This window comes from Mustela lutreola, chromosome 3, assembly GCF_030435805.1.
Source record: "Mustela lutreola isolate mMusLut2 chromosome 3, mMusLut2.pri, whole genome shotgun sequence".
NCBI classification, from domain to species: domain Eukaryota; kingdom Metazoa; phylum Chordata; class Mammalia; order Carnivora; family Mustelidae; genus Mustela; species Mustela lutreola.
In genome coordinates this window covers 3,574,259-3,594,012 of record NC_081292.1, presented here as the reverse complement: position 1 = coordinate 3,594,012, position 19,754 = coordinate 3,574,259, and the positions used below count along the sequence as shown (strand labels likewise).

The 19,754-nt window shown below is 57.1% G+C and overlaps 1 protein-coding gene across 2 annotated transcripts in view; it reads right to left on the bottom strand.

The window, feature by feature from the left end:
- Nucleotides 1–19,754, bottom strand: part of TRAPPC9 (trafficking protein particle complex subunit 9) — a 483,860-nt gene that overhangs the window by 141,236 nt on the left and 322,870 nt on the right. For both annotated transcript variants that reach the window (XM_059165548.1, XM_059165549.1), the window contains one exon: nt 16,392–16,502. In XM_059165548.1, the coding sequence (XP_059021531.1) occupies nt 16,392–16,502 (111 nt within the window). The remainder of the gene's footprint in view (nt 1–16,391; nt 16,503–19,754) is intronic.

Here is a 19,754-nt window from a genome sequence, read left to right as displayed (position 1 = left end):
CAGAGCCGAGTCTCCAATCCCCGTACGATGGCACTGGGAGGCGGGGCCTCTGGGAGGTAAGCCGGTCACGAGGGACGGGCCCTCACATATGGGGTCAGTGCTCTTATAAGAGGAGGCCAGAGAGCATCTACCCTCTTCCTACCACATGGGGATGCAGGGAGCAGGCAGTTGTCTGCCCCCCGGAAGGGAGCCCTCACTAGAGCCTGCCCGTGCCGGCCTCAATCCTGGGCCTCTAGCCTCCAGGACTGAGAAAAACAAGTTTCTGTTGTTTACAAACCATCCTGTTAAGGAGTCCAAGCAGACTAAGGCGCCAGGATCGTCTCCCTATCTCAAGGTGTTTAACTTAATCACATCTACAAAGTTTCTTTCGCCATGTAAGGAAACAGCACAGGTTCCGGAACTCTGTAAATGTGGGGGCGGCCATGATTCTGCCCACCGCACTGGTTAAGCCCTTACCGCTCCCCGGACCCCGGGGACAGAGGAAATAGCTAAGCACAGCCCCTGTCCTGATGACCCCCTCCGCCCCGCTTGGGAGATGCACCTCCGTAACGGCAGAGCACAGCAAACCACAGGTGCGGACAGCGGGCAGGTGGCGGGCGCCATAGGACGTGGAGAGGAGAGTGTCCCAGGAGGTCGGGGAAGGCCTCTGGCAGGAGTGCTGCCTGGCCCGGGTGGAGGAGAAGAGCCGGGAATGCCGAGAGAAGGAGAAACCAGCCTACATGGGTCCCGGACAGGACAGCCTGTCTCCCAGATGCCTGGCCCAACCCCCCACCAAGATCCACGGCCAGTGGGAGCAGCCACGCACCAGCAAACCAAAGTCCCAGTCTAGCCTGGGTCCATTCGCCAACTGGCTCCAACATCTTGGAAAAGCCACTTTGCCTTCTCTGAACTTGAGGACTCACTTCGGTAATGTGGGGTGTGGACTCGAGGGATCCGGAAGACCCTATGCGACTTTCAGAGCGAGGGTCAGGTGTTTTTCAGGACAATCATTACAAGTATTCAGAACAGCTGCAAATGATACTAGAACAGCTCAGAGAACACTAAGAGGTTGAAGAGGGAAATCAAACACGGCAAGACTGGTTTTCCCCCATACTTTCTGAGTGCTTGAAGGAAGGCAGTGTGTGAAAGAGGCTAGATTTTTAAATTTCCTAAAGTAGTAAACATTTCTACCAAAGAACTATGACCCCGTGGTACTGACATGTGCGCTGGAGAGGAGATTCCGTGAGAACCGCAGACGGCTGCTGTCCTCAAGACCGGCCCGACGGCAGTCGCCTTCCCCCATGGGAACCTTCACCCGCACTGACCCCATGAAGGCAGAGGGCAGGCCGAGGGCCCTCCTTGCCGTCTGTCCTGAGCAACTATCACCTGGTCCATCTTCATGCCCCAGAGCAGGTGCCCCCGGGGGAGGCCCTGCCCCTCCTACACCTCCTGTGACTACTCCTGCCTGCGCCTCTCAGACCCGGACACCTGGCCCACTGCCTCGCACACCCAGGCATCCAGAAAGGGCTATTAATGGAGAAGGTTACTGAGAATATTCCTGCATATTCCGAAATGTCCCCGCTGTGATCCCGGGCCTTGCTGGGCTCTGGAAGGTTGTCCCCATGTGACAGCCCTTGAGAAATCACCTTTTCTCCAGACTAAACGCCTGGGAGAGGCAGCAGCAGCTCCTTGGGGGCCCCCGGCCTCCCCAGAAAAAACTGGGGTCGGCGTGAGCCCTGCCAGGAGGGGGAGCATGGGGCGCGTGCACAGAGCTGTGGGAGGTGAGGGCACAAGGTGTTCGTGAGGTCCTGTATAAGCAGAAAGCGATGCCTCTGCGAATTTCTACTAGAAATACTTCTCCAAAACAAAGGTTCCCAAAGCACAGAAGCATTCCTCCCTAGCCTCTGGGAGCCCCCAGCGGGCACGGGCTAACTGAGATCTTCCTGTCAAGGTGTCCATTAGCATTCATCAACCATGCCCTCTGCTTCCTTGTTCTAGAAACATCCCCAAACACAAGAAGCAAACACAAATAATGCAATTACTTTTTTAAAAATAGAGAAGAATCCCAGAGGGCAGAGAGGAAGCTCCGTGTCAAGCAGAGAGGCTGCTGTGTGCGGAAGGCAGAACAGGCTCGGGAGGAGCGATTCATTGGAAATAACAGAAGCCCCTTTGGCCTAATCACCTGGAAGCAGTGCAGAAGGAAGCGGGCAGGCAGGCATCTGGGAGGGCCGTGTGGCCTCCAGGACCACAGGCCGCGTGCTCACTGACAGACGGGGCTTAGCAGGGAAGGCGTCCTTGGTAGATACCAAGTTTGGAAAGAAAAAACCTTCCAGATGGCATGGGCGTACACAGACAGTGGGCGAGGTGAGGGTGCGGCTCTCCCGTGGGGCCAGGGCGGCCAGTCCGTCTCTCCCGTTATTGCGGTTCGGGCCTGCCTGTCCTTCAGTTGCTGAGAGGCCAAGAGGCATACGAGCCAGGAGCTCAGTGGCGGGCACTCGCTGGGTGTCTGAGTACCACAGCCCTTTCCAGTCCCGCTACCACAAAACCCAAGTGCGAAGAGCGGGCCTGTGTCCGGAAGAGGCAGCGTAGCTGGAGGCTGACGGGGGCTCAGTAAACCCCAGGAAACCCAGGTGCCACCACGCGCACGTGTGTCACCCAGACCACACAGACGCTTCCGTGTGCCCTCCTCAGCCCCACGGCACCAGGAACGCCGTCCAAAGGAGCGCCGGAAGGAGGGAAAGCGCGTAGAGCAAGGACAGAGCAAGCCTCCTTCCCAGAGGGTGAGGGCAGGAGGCCTCAGGCTGGAGGCGGCGAAGGGGGACGAGATCACAGCGACAGCCACACACGCGGCGTCCCTCCCTAGGGGCCCGTCCGCCCGCACCTCCCGATCCCAGGCTGCCTGTGACGTGCGGGGCCAACAGAACGTGCAGAAGTGACGTGCTCCCGCGGTGCTGTGTGGTCCTCCCCTTCCCTTTCCCCCCACCACGAACCCAGCACATCTCAGCGCTGAGTCGTGAATGACAACAACACAAGCAGCGAGAGCCACCACTCCGGGGTGCCCCGGAGACTCGCCACGCTAAGGCACGAAGGTTCTGGGTCTCCTGTTACTGCAAGAACCTCGGCCGAAGGGGATTTGGATCTGCTTCTCCGTGGCCAGGAGACTAGACAGTGGAAGAGCATGGGAGCCGGGCGGAGAGGCTCCCAGGGCGGAGACACCCGTAAGCAGACACTGACGTCACGCAGGGGGTGGAGGGCGTGAGGACACAGTCTCAGAGAACGCAGAGATGCCCAGGCAGGCCGCAAGGCACGGGGCACTCCCGAGGAAAGTCCACGGCCACCCAGAACCGCTCTGCCACACGGCTCAGACGCGACACCTGCCGTATTCACCTCCTTCCGCAGCGGAACGGTGACTGGCAACAGCGTGAGGGAAGGCCAACGAAGCATGCGATGTTTGGCTTTTAAAAGTGTTCGATGAGTCTTCCCAAACTAAACAGACTCTGACCACGTGATCCAGAAACCACACTCCTTGGGTGTTTACACGAAGGAGCTGCAAAGGTCTGTCCACGGGCGTTTACAGCAGCTCTGCTCCTCCTCGCCAGGATCTGGACACCACCAGCGCGAGCTGTGGGGGGCCACCCAGCCCGCGGGGGCCACTCGGCGCTGAAGGGACATGAACGTGGACGGCTAACGCGAGCCAGTCGGAAAGGCTATGCCCTGGATGATTCCAGCTCTAGGACGTTCTGCGAAAAGGAGTGCTAAGGAGACAGTAAAAGGATTCCCGGCCGCAGGGCTGGGCGCGCGGGAGGCTTTACAGCGGGGCATCTGTCCAAACAGTAAGAGCGGGGGTAAGAAACTGTCCCCAGTCAACTGGTCTCCCTGTTGTGGGGGCTGGTGGCTGGGGGGGAGGTTCAGAGACATGGGCACGTGTTCGGTTGTTTTAGAGGAAACCCGCAGACTTTGCCCTGGAGGCCTAGGACCTCCGCACTCCTCGGAGGCAGCTTATGACCCGTGTCCTCGGGTCCCCATCAAGCCCTGGAAAGAGGCTCCCCTCTCAGGAGTCACCAGCTCTTTCCCAGCATGGGAAGCCCACCTTGTGCCCCGTCTTGAGTCTCGGGAGGCTCCAGGACGACCGTAAAGCCAGGAGGGAGGACACGGCTGCAGAGGGCGGAGGACGCGGCAGGCCCGCAGGGCCCTGGAACGCGGCTGGTCCACACCAGGTCACACGCTCACAAAGAAGACATTGTCCACTCCTCAGAGCCCCATCATCAAGGGCCTCTGCCCCTTCCCCTCTTCAGAATGACATACTACTACTGACACAGGAGAGCACTCGAAGTTTCTCTAAGGAAGCAGAGATAGGCTCTCATTTACGGAGCCGTTACTAGATACTGGACAGCCTTGATGCCAGGGACCGGAGCCCACACCCTCCTCGCCAGGCAGGCGTCCTCACGGTCCTGCTCTGCAGACCTCAGCACCGACGCTGGGGCGAGCACTTTACCTGACAGTGCGCGGAGTAATGTGGGATGACACTGGCCCAGGTCTCCATGGCCCCCGAGCTCCTTCCTATCATTTCTGGAGAGAGTGCCAGCCCCGAGCGGACTTTGGACAAAGACATGAGCCGTGACGATATTCCACAGGTGTCACAAATGACATTCACAGGTCACCATATGTCGCAGGTATGTCTGAACTCTGAACACATGCAGGCACACAGAACATACATCATGCATGTATCCCACACATGTGCTGACCCCAGGCATCCCCGGACGGATTCGGGAAGGCAGCCGGCAAGGCAGAGGACTGGTCCCACCCTGGAAGCTCAGCACCTGCACTCCAGGGGTGACAGCACGCCGGGCCTCGTGGTAGCCTGGCCCGCCTTCTGCTCGCCTCGCCGTGGGCCCTCCCTCCCGGCGCACCGTGAGCCCTCGGAGCCGCAGGCCTTTGCTGTGAGTGTCGCAGGGCCTGGCAGGCGGCCTGGTTCCCGGTGGGAGCTCTTGACTCGGTCGGGATGAATGGGTGGACAGAACTCAGTGCCGTAAGCGCCTTAGGACCCGGCTCAAAGCCTGGCTCGGACAGGAGCCCAGTGTCGCCCGGAACGAGTCACGAGATCTCGCCGAGCCTCAGTCTCCGTAGTTGGCAAGCAGGGCTCTGCGGGGGCAGGAGAGGAGGCCAGAGAGGGTCCCAAGGTGTCTGCCTGAGGACCAGGTGCTCCCACGGGACCACGCAGAACACAGGTCGGGGCGGAGGGCCTCGGACGCCCGTTCTCCGCCGCGGCCATGGGCATCCAGGCTGGCATTCTGGAAGACCAGGAGAGCCCCTGACGGGGCTAATTGCACTGTGCCCACCTCGAGCAGGTACCAGGGGCTAATCGGGCCTCAAGTTACTGTCACTTCGCAGAGACTTTCTGAACTAAAACGAACGACCGCCCCATTTCACTTGGGCTCTGCGGCCAAGGGCTCCAGGCAGTGCTCAGCTCCAGGAGCCCACCTTGTGACTCACGTCCCCAGCCAGTGCTCCCCTCTGAAGTATCTCCCTTGTTACGTGAAAAAGGTCACGGAAGCCACAGTCCGAGGAAGGCGGCTGCGATTTTCCTGGGCCGGGTGCCTCCCACGAGACCCTCACCCCAGAGTGGAGCCCCTGGGCTGGCTTCAGGCCTGTCGATCCAGGGGGCCCACACCCAGGCGCAGACCGGATGAGCCTCTTAAACCTCTTCCTACTCCAGCCCAAGGGCATTCGCACCTCATCCTGGGCCAGAAAGCTCTGTGTGGGGCCGAGCAGGAAGGCTTCTGAGGAAGCTGAGGGCCAGCAGTTCCCAGTGGAGCGAGCAGATGCCCGGAGCCCCGCGGGGGATCCACGCCCCTGCTCTGGGCCCCTGAAGGCTCTCTGGGCCGTTCTGGAGAGCAAGCCCCATCAGGGCAGGACAGCCAGCAGCCCTCAGCCTCAGATCCCCCATGGGCTCTACAAAATCCCAGGACACGGGAGAGAGCCTGAACCTCCCAGCCTCTCAGAAGAAGACCTATTCCCTCACTCACAGCAGAGAGCAGACTAAAAATGGTCCAATTCCCCACAGGCCGTGCAGGTCACACCACTATCACTTCTATCTTCTTGGGATGCAATCAGAAGCTGGACCTTCGATTCCCGATCAGGGCTCCTCGGCCAAGGTTGCAGCAGGCCTTGCTGGCCTGTAGGAAGGCAGCCTTGGGGCTGTGGCCTCTGCACGCTGGGGAACCTGCCCCAGCCTGCTCCAAGCCCTGCACTCCCCGGGGCAGTGAAGGCAACACCATCCACCCGGCTGCCCAAACTAGAAACTTCCCTTCCCTCTCACCCCCACACCTCAAGTCCTGCCAAGCCCTCCTCCCTGCCGAGCGTCTCTGGCACTTGGCCTCTCCTCGTGGCATCAAAGGCAGCCGCAGTGGCCGGCACTATGGCCTCCCCTGACCAGCACCCAGGCTCTCACCAGCTGTCACCCCTTTCCGGACATTCCCTAGAGACCAGTCAGACACTCTCCTACCTAAAACGCTCTCATGACCATCCCTTTCCCCCAGAAAGAAACCCAGCATCGGCTCACAGGCCTGGTGCCTTCCTGCCTCACGCTGGTCTCTCTTCTCCAGCCTGCAGCTCCAACTCAGAATGGTGTCCAGCCTGAGGACCCCGTGTGCTCTCCCCGACCCCGACCCCCTGGCTGTCACAGGCTATTCCCTCTGCCTAAGCAACCCCTCACCCAGTTTGCCCTTGCCTCACCAGCTCCTTCTTGGCCCAAGGCTCCCATGAAAGTCTCGTATGGAGAAGCTGTCCCCAGCCACCCCACACCGGCTGGCTAGGGGATGAGCCCCTTGCCCTCACATTCCCACCATGAGCCCCACACTGGGGTGGGCAGTCTGCCCTGATCCTGGGCTCCAGGCCCAAAGCACTAGGTCTGGTTCTCAGCTCTTGTGACAGCACCAGCCGGAGTACGAATGGAAATATGCATGAAAGCCAGAGGTTATCTGTGACAGATTTTAAAACCTTGGGCATGAAGAACACGTCCCAGGGCATGCACGTCCTACCGCCACCCCCACCCCCACCCCCACCCCCTGCCCAGACACTTGCAGAGACTCCAATGAAACATTATAGTGACGCTGTCTCTACCTACTTTTAAAATAACCATGGCACAGCTTGGATGTGAGGGTGAGCCCCCAACTTCGAGGACCCACAAGGGATCTGTAGGGAAGCTCAAGTTTCCCCACAGGAACAGGTCTGCCATCAGATTAACGCAATGAGAAGAGTCACACTTTAGGGGACAAGGCCAGGGCTACGAGGAGCACGGGGTGCCCTTCTGTACGTTACAAACACACCTCCCCTCAGGTGGATGCATGGCAAAAGCCCACTCCCCCTGGGTAGACCAGTGAGAAAAGGGCATGCTTTCCTCTCAGTGAACCCCAGCCCTAGCACAGCTCCCAAGTAGAATGTGGGGGGATTATCAACCCCCACCCCAGGCCAGGACAACATACGCAAGGTTCACCTGTGCAACCACACGCCACGGCCCCTTATGACTCCACTGAAAGCAAGTGATCAAGGCATTTCCTACCCCGACCTCAGCATCTGAGGCTGCATCATGGAGCCAGCCACCCAGAGAATGAAAAACCTCAGACACCCCAAGAGCAGAGTCTCTAGCAATGACCCTGCAGCCTTCCCACTGCTGACCCACTCACAACCAAGCGTCCCCTGAGCACCTACGAACTGCTGGACACTGGGCCAAGGATGGGGGATATTTGAGAACAACCAAGACACAAACTGCTAGAAATGTTTCACCGTCTGGTCCCATGGTTCCTGCACTTGGCCGCGTGTTAGAGTCACAGATCCTGGTGTCCTGGAGGCAGCCAACCCATCAGACCGAGATGTGGGGTTAGGCGAGGAGAGGACAGGCAAGTCCCCGTAACTACAATATGCAGCAGCACAGCCTGAGGCCCTCTAGTCTGGCAGGAGTGAAGACGTGCCGTAGAAAATTAACACCATGTGAGACTCTTGCAGAAGAGCAAGACAGCTGTAGCTGGAGATCGGGAGCAAAGGCAAGCTGTGCGAGTCCTGCAGGCGTCCGCTCTGCTCTCCAAGCCTCGGAGGGGAGGAAGCAGGACGTGGGACATGGGGGAAGGAGGGACCGGATGTCCTTCCACCCCGGGTTCCAACCAGGGCAGCCGAGCAACATGCTTCTCCCCCCGAGACCCTAGAGCTCGAGCGCCCCTTAGAGCACAGAGTGTCAGTTCCACGCCCACAGTGCCCGCTTCTAACTGACATTCTGACCAGCTACCTGGGACAGCAGCCCTGGGGATGGTGACGCCTCCTATGGCCGCTACACCAGAACGTCCCCCGTGCACGCCACACGCACAGCTGCCCGGCTACCACCTCGTGCCTTGCGAGCACCTCCTCACGCGGAAGCGTCTCTGTGGCTGCGGGCTCCGGACAGAGGGACTCACTCCGCCTGCACGTCAGAGAGCATCGGGAAGCCGGGACATGAAGGTCCAAAGAACAACTAAGTGCCCGAGCAAAGCCTGGGCTGGTAGCCTCCCCAGAAAGGAAGCGCGCGCCCTTCACATGGCTGAGACGGGCTCCAGCCACGGCGGCGAGGCCAGGGGACCGTTCCCAGGGTGTGACAAAGCGTACTGAAAAGTAAGGACTTGCCACCTGGGGCGTGCCCGCCGTGGGTCGCAGGGGCACCATGTACTAGACACGACTCAACGTCAGTATCTGTCACGACCCATAACAGGCATTAGTGCCCCATTTTAAAGAAAAGTGCTTGGATCTAAAACTAAAAATGCTAAAAAGGAACCCAGGCAGCAACCTCTTTGGCCTTGGCTGCAGTAACTTCTTCCCAGACACGTCGCCAGATGCAAGGGAAAAAACAGCAAAAATAAACTATCGGGACTTCATCAAGATAAAAAGCTTCTGCACAGCAAAAGGTAACAATCAACAAAACTAAAAAGCAGCCCAGGGAAGGGAGAGGATGCTTGCAAATGGCACGCCAGATAAAGGGCGGGTAACCAACACCTACGAAGATCTTAGAAAACCAACAGCCAAAAAAATGAATAATCCAATGTAAAAATGGAGTTTTTGAACAGATATTTCTGCAAAGAAGAAATCCAGAGAGTTAACAGACCCATCAAAAGATGCACACCACCCCTCATCGTCACGGAAATACAAGCCAAAACCACAATGAGATCCCCCCTCACACGGGGTAGAAAGGCTAAAATCAACAAAGTAAGAAGCGACAGGTGTTGGCGAGGATGTGGGAAAGGGGAGCCCCTGCACTACCGGTGGGAAGGCGAGCTGGCCCAGCCACTCTGGAAAACAGTGGGAGGGTCCTCAAGAAGTTAAAAATAGAGCTACCCTACGACCCAGCAATCACACTACTGGGTATTTACCCAAAGAATACAAAAACACGAATTCTAAGGGATATACGCCCCCCGCCACCAGATGTTTACAGCAGCATTACCTATGTAGCCAAAGTATGGAAGCATTCCGAGTGTCCACCGCCTGATGAATGGACAAAGACGTGGCGTGTGTGTGTGTGTGTGTGTGTGTGTGTGTGTGTGCGCGCGCGCGCGCACGCATATGTCTACCACAGATGCTGTGTGTGCATAATGGGACATTGTTCTGCTATAAAAAAGAAGGAAATCCTGCCATTTGCAGGACGATGGATGGAGCTAGAAGGCTTCATGCTAAGTGAAACAAGTCAGAAAGGCAAATTCTGTATGATTTCACTCATATGTGGCTTTAAAGAAAAAAAAAAACAAATGAGCCAAGAGAAGAGAGAGAGAGAAGTCAGGAAACAGACACTCATTTATAGAGAACAAACATGGTTACCAGAGGGAGGTGGGTGGGGGGTGGCAGAGCGGGTGACGGGGACGGAGGCGGCCCCGTCCGGACCTGGGTGACGTTGGCAGTGCTCAATCACTGCGTTACCTCCCGAAGCCAACCTTACACAGTCTGCTCCCTGCACTGGAATTTAAGCACAAGTGAAACAAAAACTGAAAAGTGCTTGGAAGTTCGCTAAGGCCAAGCCCTTTGCCCAGGACAGTTGAGTCAGCCAGTGGCTGGGCCCGGGCACGGGCTGGGGTGGCCCCAGGTCTGGGCTCACTGTGCCTCGGGACAGAGCCACTCAAGAGCGCCGCGGCCGGGCTGGGGCGTGCGGGAGGAGACGGCCTCCCGCACAGGAGGGAGACTCTGGAGAGGAACACGGAACAGAAGCCCACAAAAGGCCCCACGTCAGAGGGTTCTGAGGAAAGCGGAGCTGCGGGGGGTATGGATCCCATCCGTCGTCTTCTCTCTCACAGAAGGCTCTCTGCGCCGTCTGAGTCAGCACACAGCTGCTGGTCGCAGGCCCTGACTGCGGCCCGACGACTCCTCCAGACTGCACTCCATGCTTTGTTCCTGCCGCCCACCGACTGTCAGGGGCTCCCGGCGATTCAAGCGCCAATGCGTGTCTGTTAGGAAACTTGAGAACCGCTCCTTATGAGGCAGGCAGAGTGCAGTGGTGGAGGCCACTCTGGACAGTGGACTGAACACTCCGGGCTCCACCATCACTGCCCAGTGCCTGCTAAACAGCCCTGAGCCTCAGTTTCCCCATCGGTCAACTGGAAGGACGAGAACATGTCGGGATGCCTTCTCCTCGCTTCTGGAAGCTGCTTCGGAAGGGCTCTCCCATATTCCTTCCAGATTGGAAGAGAAAATCCCCAAAGCCCTCCGACTCGGAGTCACGGTGGGAGGGACCGCCCAGGTCAAGGGCACAGGCTCGCCCGTGCCAGGCGCGGGCTCCGGCACCCGGGGCGGAGGGTGCGCCGTAAGTATGAATAAGGAGGGGTGCCCAGCACGAGTGCGGGCCGCCAACAATGAGGGGCTCCCTGGACGCCTCACACAGCTCTTCAGAGCACGCAAAGCAGCTCAACGGGACAGATGAGGGTCCGGGCGGCTGAGGGGGGACGAGGAGTCCGAGTCTGCGCTGTTCCAGGCGTGGGGCTACAGGAACGTGCAACGCAGTGGGAGGCAGGGCGCACGGACGTCACTGTCCCCTGCTCCCAGAGTGAAGTGCTCAGTAGCCACGGGCATCCCGCGGGGCCTCGCCATGCCATCGCCACCCCAGCCTCCATGTGCCCGTGACGACTTCCGTGCGACCCCAGCCGAAAGCCCTGGAGGAGGAGGGTGCCCTGGCCGGCTCCCCACGGGTGAGCTCTCTGAGCCTACTCCCTCATCCGCTAAGCAGTGACGACGGCGATCAGGGAGGCGGCAGCCCCACCACAGAGGCGTAAGAAAGAGGAGGGCGGCTCCGGAGGGCCCCCCTCCTCCCGGCCAGCGGGACAGCGTCAGGGCCAAGCCCCAGAGCCTCCGAGGTGCGGCGTGCTCGGGTGTGAAGGCCACGCTCGGGGGCGCGCAACCAGGCGGCTGGGCTCGCAGACCACCAGCGATCGACCTCCAGGTGAGGGGGCGCGAACACGCGGCTGCCAGGCCCGCGGCACGGGCCGTGCACCCGTGTGATGGACGGAACAGAATGGGGCAGCTCGAGGCACAGAATAACATCTATCACCAGAGATTAAAACGATGCATATGTAAATGAGGGTGGTCATGAAATTTGATTTTAGTGGTTTGACAATTAAGTAAAAACAACAACAACAACAAAACCCCACAATAATTATCATTTTAATCTCCCAGTAAATCTGCCACGGGCAACACTGTATTTTCTTAAGAAAGTTGATGCCGTTTTCCTCATAAAAGCTTTCTACAGTTTTTGGTCATCCTTTGAAACTGGACTTTGCGGCATACAGCTCCTGCAGAGAGGCCCAGGGGTCGGCAGGTGGCCCTGGGCTCCGGTGGCCAGCACTGCATGACCCTGGGAAAGTTCTGACCTCTTGACTCAGAGGCCAAAAGGGCACAAAGTTGACACCTGAGCTGCCAAGCGAGGAACACAAGCACTCCGTCGAGAACCCTTTCACACCACTCCTGAGGGCACGCTGCCCCACGCCCCACAACCGCCCCTTGTACACCAGCCCCAGATCACTCCTACTCAGTCCTGCTCAACATCAGCACCCCTTCCTCCAGGAAGCCTTCCTGGCTGCCTCCACCCCACCTGGGCCAGGTACCTCCCCGCGTGCTTTCCACTCCCCTCACCGTGCGCACCCGCTGCCCGTTTGCCCCACACCAGCACAGAAGGCCCACCTTCGCTCACCGCCTGCCCTCCTGGCAGGGCCTGGAGCCAGCCTGACACTCCGGGAATGAATCCATCAACACCATGGACGCCAAGAACCCAGGATGCTTCTCCGCCTATCCTTTTGCCGGCCTTCGCACTTGACAGTGGACTTCACAGTGCTGGTCACAGCTCGCCGAAGGCTGCACGCAGTGCCAGGGGAGAGGAATGGAGTCGGTTCTTAACCTTCAGTCACCATTCCCAGCAGAGCTGAGGAGCCAGACAGATGTGGAGCCTAGCAAGGGGCTGTGCTGCCCGTGCTCGGGGGCTTACCCATAAAATGCAGATAAAACCTCTCGCAAAAGCAGCACGAGGACTCAAGGGCCCTCACTTCCAAACACACGGGCTGGGTAACTCCGCCTTCCCTGTTTCTCCGCCTGGGAAGCACACGCTCCTGTCCTGGGTGAAATGAGGTTGCCCCTTCCGACCAGGAGGGGAAGAGCCGTGCGGGCTTCCCAGTAATCCAAGAGGACTTGAGCCGGTCCCTCTCCTGGAGTCGGGACCATCCTTGAAAGGAAACCAAATGCCTGCAGGCACAGGGGTGCCGGGGTGCTGGGAAGAGCCGGAACAAGGCCACACGAGTCCCAGGAGCACAGCCTTTCATCAGAGCACACCGCGCCCTCGCCAGCAGCAAGCGCTGTCTGTCCGCCCGTTTCCCAGCAGCAGTGGGAACAGCACACACAGTTGGGGGGTGAAACCAGAGTCACCGAGGGGCACAGCCCCACCCGCTTCAGAGCAGCCAGAGACATCTTCAGCAGTGGTGCCACCTGAGGCAGGCTGGGGCCGGCTGCCCACGGCAGAAGGCATGAGGCAGGAGAATGGCTCAGCTCAGGACTCCGGGAAGGTCTCAGGCCCCAAGCAAATGGCCTGCGTCCAGAGCAAGGCCATCCGTGGCCGGGGTCTGTAGGACGCCTCCTGGGGCTGCCAGGTAAGGTTCAGCCGCCTCTGCTTCCTCCAGCAGCATGGTCTATGAGCACTGGCCGCCCTCTCCAGGGGCAGAGCATGTGTCTCACCTGATCCAGGCGAGCCCAGGGGCATGTGAAAAGGGGAAGGGACGTGCGTCCCTGTGACCCCACAAACACTGGGCACCCCGGCACTCAGCACCGGTTAGTGGGACAGCAGGTCAGAGCCAGAGATGACTGCTGACTTCTGATTTACCAGTACCACCGCAGGCCAATAAGGTGCCCCAACAGGCTGTTGCCCGCCATGGGAGACACTCGTCCCCCTCATCACACCCAGCTCCCGGGCTGGGGGGGTCCCCTGTTCACCCTGGCACTCCTGGAGCCCCGCACAGCCTCCGCAGAGCAAGTTCTCCGAGGATCAGTATTTACTGGGTGAATGTGTTATGAAGGAATAAAGAACGGGTGAGCTGGGAGCACGGAGAACTTAAGAAGAGAGGTCGATAATGAGGAAGCTTGAAGCACGAGATGAATCTGTGATCACTTGCGTGCGAGTTGGACCGCCAACGCCTCCAGCCTTCCACCGATGCCACCGATCCAGCTGAGACCAAGTGTGACGACTGATAATCTGTAACAACCGGTTTCACGTTGGTGTCATCAGACGACCAGACTTAGGTCCACTGAGATCTCCAACCACATCAGACAAAGGCAGAGAGGGGTCTGCTCGCAGCTTCCTTCACGATCTGGAGAACAGCACAGGGCCTGGAGAGCTGCCAGCAGTGGAGACCCCAGGGGCTACACAGGCACCCTACAAAAGGAGCCAGTCCTGCACAAGGCGCTGGACACTGAGCCTCGGCCTCCGTGGCTCGTGGGCAGGAGCACAGGTGCCTCCACTCAGCAAGTCCTCTGCAGGGGCCCAGACAGCGAAATCTCCGGGGGGAAGGCCCCCAAGGCGCAGGGCCTCAAGCTTCCAACTCTCCACCCTAGCTGTCCTGCACCACGGGCCACGGGGCCCGATCCCACATTCGCAGGAGTCGTTAACAATAATCACATTAAATGGCAACACTGTGAAGCCATCTCGGAGCGGATCAGCACAGAAAGGGATGAAGCAGCGTATTCGTGCAACAAAACAGAAACAGTAGTCGGAAGGAGAGAACCAGACATATATTTATCTCCACAGCATAATGCTGATTTAAAGTTATAAAAAGACATATTTTTTAAAAGACGTATGTGATATAGACCCGCCTGTCATAAAAGAACTCTGAAAATAATGTTTGGTTGCAGATATAAAGACAAAGAAGTAGCAAACCACGGTGCGAATGATTCCATCGCCTCTCCGACCGCAAGCCCCTGAGAAGGGAGGGGAGGGGAGGAAGTCGGGGAGATGGGGAGGAGGGCTCAGCTCTCTGCCACTTACTGTTTTCCCAGCGCCGCGTTCCCCTGGTGCTTGCTTATGAAAAACGTCAAACCCAGCATTGAAAGAATTCTTCCAGGAACACGCTCTCTGGCCCTCCGCCACTAACATTACAGCCCGTGTGCCTTCTCTGCACGTCCCTCCACTTCCCGTCCCTTGTCCGTCAGTCATCTTAGTTGTCCAGCCTTCCAGAGACCACTGCCGGGGTCAGGCCATCCTCCACGGCCTCCAGGGGCAAAGCCGCGCCTAGAGCTCAATCCTTGTGCACAGTTCGTCTCTGGATATTAAAACTGACTTGGAACGAAATGCACAAACCAAGCACACACATGTTGAATTCTCAACGTAAACACACGGGTAGCACACACACACACACACACACCCAGTTGTACCCCGAGACCTTACCTAGAATACCCCCGTGCCACGGCCTGTTAGAAGCCCACCCGAGCTCTCCAGAGGCAAGTGACGCTCTGCTCCTTCCACGGCAGACGAGTTGGCTGCTCGTTCTGGGACTTGGGTGAATGGCGTCCCGTGGTACCTGCTTTTTTCGGGGAGGCTCCCCTCATGTGGGGCTCTGTTCCTGGAGCCCCCCTTGCTGAGGCTTTAGGGATATGCTGCGTTTAGTCACTGAGTATCATTCCAATTGCAGAAAAAATGCCACCTTTGCTTACCCGGTCTCCCGTCATAGACATCTGGATTCTATTTTCTGGCCATGAGCATTCTCGTGTAGGTCTTCTTGTGATAAACATTTAAACTTTTTCTGAATAAATTACCAGAGTTGGAACTGCTGGGCACCGAGTAGGTGTATGTTTGGTTTTGTAAGAAACCACAGACCCTCCTCAAAGCGGCCACACGCACTCACCTACCCGCCAAAACACGCGGGTTCCTGAACCTTCCCCTCTGCACCGGCGCTCGCCACAGGCGGTTCTCTGACATTCCTTCTGGTGAGTGTGGAGTAAAATTACATTTCCCCCACTGACTCTGTTAATGTTAGCTATTTTTTTTAAACGTTTTATTTCCTTAAAATAAGAGAACGACACAGACAAGGCAGAGAAGGGAAGGAGGCAGGCAGAACGAGACAGAGAGATCCGGGGCAGATAAAAGTGAACAAAGGGCTTATGTCTGGGACCTGTGTGTGCTGCTTTCTCAAGTATTTTCCCCATGTGAGAAGTATTTTTCAATTAAAAATAAAAATTGTATTGCACCTACATCTCATCCCAATGCTCATTCTGTCTCGAAGGGCAGGCCCCAATATCCAAGCAGGACACGGAGACACGGCAGTGGGTCTGGGGAGAGGCCCGGCCGATGGGGGCGGGGGCCTGGGAAGGAGCCCCCAGAGCGGAACTCCGGCAGCCTTCGGGGCACGCCGTGTGGCCTGGCCTCACTCCTGGACGGCTCTCACTTCCACCTCACCTCCTGTGAGGTATGGCCCAGGGCCTGGCTCCATGCCAGGGCCCAGTGGAGCCCCCTCTGTGCCCTCTGGGGACTGGGCTTGGGTGGCGCCTCCCCCTCCCCGAGACCTTAGCCTTGCCTGCCCGACTGTGGAATTCCTCAGGCACTTCCTACTGATACTGATAGAGGCCCCACAGTCAAGGCCAATGCTTCCCAGGTACAGCTTTAAGAAGTGAAAGTGACATCTTGCCCAGGTGCCTCAGGGCCTGAGGCGGGTTGGGGGGGGGGGGGGGTCCGGAGCAGGCACCCGGTTCCTTAGATGGCCACCACTCGGCTTCGCCCTGACCTCACACCTGTCTCCAAGTTGAAGCCACTTCAGAATCTTTCCGGGACCCCTGATCGCGACCAGGGTTCCCCCGAGAGAGAGACAAACCTGACTTCCCTCTGGGGTCTCGGAGGGAGGGTCACCGCGGCACCGCAGGTGGACGGAGGGCACACTCACCGCTGGCACTCGCCGGCGTGCAGGACGAGCTCCTCGTTGCCGCGGGCGCTGACCGTCAGCTCGTGCTCCGTGGAGTTGAAGACGTCCAGGAGCAGGTGGCACTGCCGGGAGCTGCACAGAAGACAGGAGAGGAATGAGGATCTTCTGGAAGCCAGACGAGAACAATGGAGACATTTTCTCCTCCCAAAAGACCTGCTACCGCTCAAGGACGGCAGAGGTGCATTTGACAAAACGGCACACAAAGCGTCCCGGACGCTCACTCTGAACTAACAGAAGTCTGCAAAATGGGTTTGGGCATCAAAGCCTCCCTGGTCCTGGGGACACATGTGCACAGCCTGGCATGCCTTGACCAACCAAGTGGCCTGGAAGGTGACCAAGGCTGTCCAAGGCTCGTGGTTGTGAGGACTAGAACTCGGACCCGGAAGTAGGACCGCCAGGGAAAGCATGCGGCACACAGAGCTGACCGACCAACCTGGCGTCTGAGTCATGACCGAGTCAGGTGTGTGCCGCCGTCCGCAGGTACAGAGCCAGGTGCCGGGCGCGGGCAAGCGCAGAACCGGATCCCTGCTGTGCGTGTGCGCACCTGCCACGAGCCTTCCCTTCGGAGCTGTGAAGGCGCTGTAGGTTTACTCACCCCCGCCCTCCTGACACCTCCCCTCCTTCGACTTCTCTGGTCCAGAAAGTAAACACTAATACACTCAAGCTCAGGGGCCCCTGCCACAGGAGAGGTCCCTGAAACCAAGGTCTAGCCGGTAAGGATAGGCCAAGAAAGAAGACCTGTCCCCAAGAGAAGGTGTCATCTCTCAGGGTCCCTAGTCCCTCCCTGCCCCGAGATGACCAGGATGCCAAGCAGCTCAGCACCCGCTTGGGGGCACTGAGGCTGTGGACCCAAGTGGGGCCAAGAGGGGTCTGGGACACTGTGGCACCTTTAGTGGTTGAAGTGGCCACCCAGAGCCTCTGCCCCTCCGGACTCATCAGCTACTCGTGAGGAACAAAACCCAACCGCACATGCATCGTCTGCCTTAGTCTCCATTGTGAGACTCCCGTCACAGGTGTGGTGAATGCCATGTGTCCCAGCGGGCGCACGGCAAGGAGTCAAGTGTGTGTGAACTGGACGGGACCGCCGTACCCACGCTGGAGCAGACACGGAAGTCAGCCACAGACGCAGAGGTCATTCTGGAGTGAGGGAGGACCACAGACTCCGGAAAGGATCTGTGCCCTGGTTCTCCCTCAGCTTACTGTGTCTTCAGAATATGACCCTCCCAAGGGCATCTCAATTCTCAAATTTACTTCTCAAGACTTTTCTGGTAGCAAAGGAAGGGCAGATTGCCAACAGCCCCGTTAGCTGGGGCGTCCAGCTCTTCATTTCATCTCGACGCCCTCAAGGCCGTGTCCCCAGATCCCCGCGCAGGTGGGGAGAGTGAGGCTTGGCGCATGGCCACAACGCCAGTAAGGTGACCAACACTGCAGACTTAGAACTCAAAATCCTGTGCTTTCCATGTAGTTGGAAACAAATATTCCAAACCTGTCTGTTCTGTCCAGAGAAGGGAACTGAGGTGGGGAAGCGTGCAGTGCCCCAGCCAGGGACGTGGGCACACAGACCTGTGCCCATGCACACACACCCATCACCCCATCAGAGGCCGCGGGGCATCTGTAAACGCCGACCGTTGGAGGGGTGCACGCAGCACCCGTGCGCAGTGGGGGCGGGGAAGAGAGCGGCTCTCCCGTCTCTGCGGAGCGCCGCTGTGAGGAGTCACATCACGTGTCCTCAGAAAAGCAGGCTCACACTGGTTGATTCGAGGTTCTCTGAGTGGGAGTGTTTCCCCCAGAGGTTCAGCACTTGGAAAATATTCATTAGCTCTGACAGCTGCGTGCAAGAGGCCTCCTCACTCGGCTCACAGAAAAATGAGCTTTCAAGAATGAAGATCTATTCTGCCTTTGTCATAACTTCATGAAATCTTTAATCACAGCAAAATCTTTCATCAGGAATGGGAATTCGTAAGACATTTATCAGAGGAGGAAAATTGAAGTGATTTTTAAAAGCAGGGAAGAAAAGACTGGGATATATACTGTTTGCACTCACAGAACGTAGCAGTTAGAAAACTGCACGGGCACGAACAACAGAACATCACCCTTCTGTGTCCTCTGTTTCTTCTGACTCACTGAGTGTGGGGGCCTCCTGATCCAGTGTTTCCGTTCCTCCTAATTGTCAGCCTCGTGATGTACTGGCAGGTCTCTGCTTTCTGTCCATTGTTCACAAATTAATTCCATTCCCTGACCTCCAAAAGGAGCATTTTGTACCCACCACAATGTCCTTACTCTGTGTATCTCTCTGCGTCACTCTGGATAGTCTTAAGTTTTAGGCTCCACCTGAGCATAGTTACTTTAATTCCAGCTTTTTCTATATTGTCTTATTTTGTTCCAGTTCTGCCCTTCCGAAGTATAGAAAAACCCAGGAAAGCTTCCTAGAGGAACGAGATGGGAGCAAGTCTTAGAAGGACAGGTCCAGCTGCCGGGGAAGGGGACGATGGTGTCCAGGCAAAGAGGGTAGGGCATATGAACCCGCGTCAATCGAGCGTGTGTGCACTGTTTTGTCTGTTAAGAATTAGGAACTGTGCTACTTTTCTCTGACAAATACAACGTCTGCTGAGTCCCCACTGTGTGCCAGGCACTGTTCCAGGCTCTGAGAATATGGACGGCAACGAAAAAAAGTGACTCTCACTTTCACGGAAATCACACCATTGTGATGAGAGAGGGCCGGGAAAGAGGAGGTGAGTTTACAAAATAAAACGTTTAATCATTCTGTAAAGTGAGGAAAAATACATTCAAAAGGCTGCTGAACAGCAGGTAAAGACACATCCACAGAACGAACAACTTTCTTCTATATCAACTGAAACAGTTACAAAATAATTTTTAAGAAAGAATATTTATAATAGCAGCGCATTGTTAAAATGTCTATACTGCCTAGAGCAATCTATACTTTTAATGCCATTCTGATCAAAATTCCACCGGTATTCTTCAAAGAGCTGGAGCAAATAATCCTAAAATTTGTATGGAATCAGAAGAGACCCCAAATCGCTAAGGAAATGTTGAAAAACAAAAATAAAATGGGGGGCATCATGCTACCTGATTTCAAGCTTTACTACAAAGCTGTGATCACCAAGACAGCATGGTACTGGCATAAAACCAGACACATAGACCAGTGGAACAGAGTAGAGAGCCCAGATATGGACCCTCAACTGTATGGTCAAATAATCTTCGACAAAACAGGAAAAAATATACAGTGGAAAAAAGACAGTCTCTTCAATAAATGGTGCTGGAAAAACTGGGCAGCTATATGCAGAAGAATGAAACTCAACCATT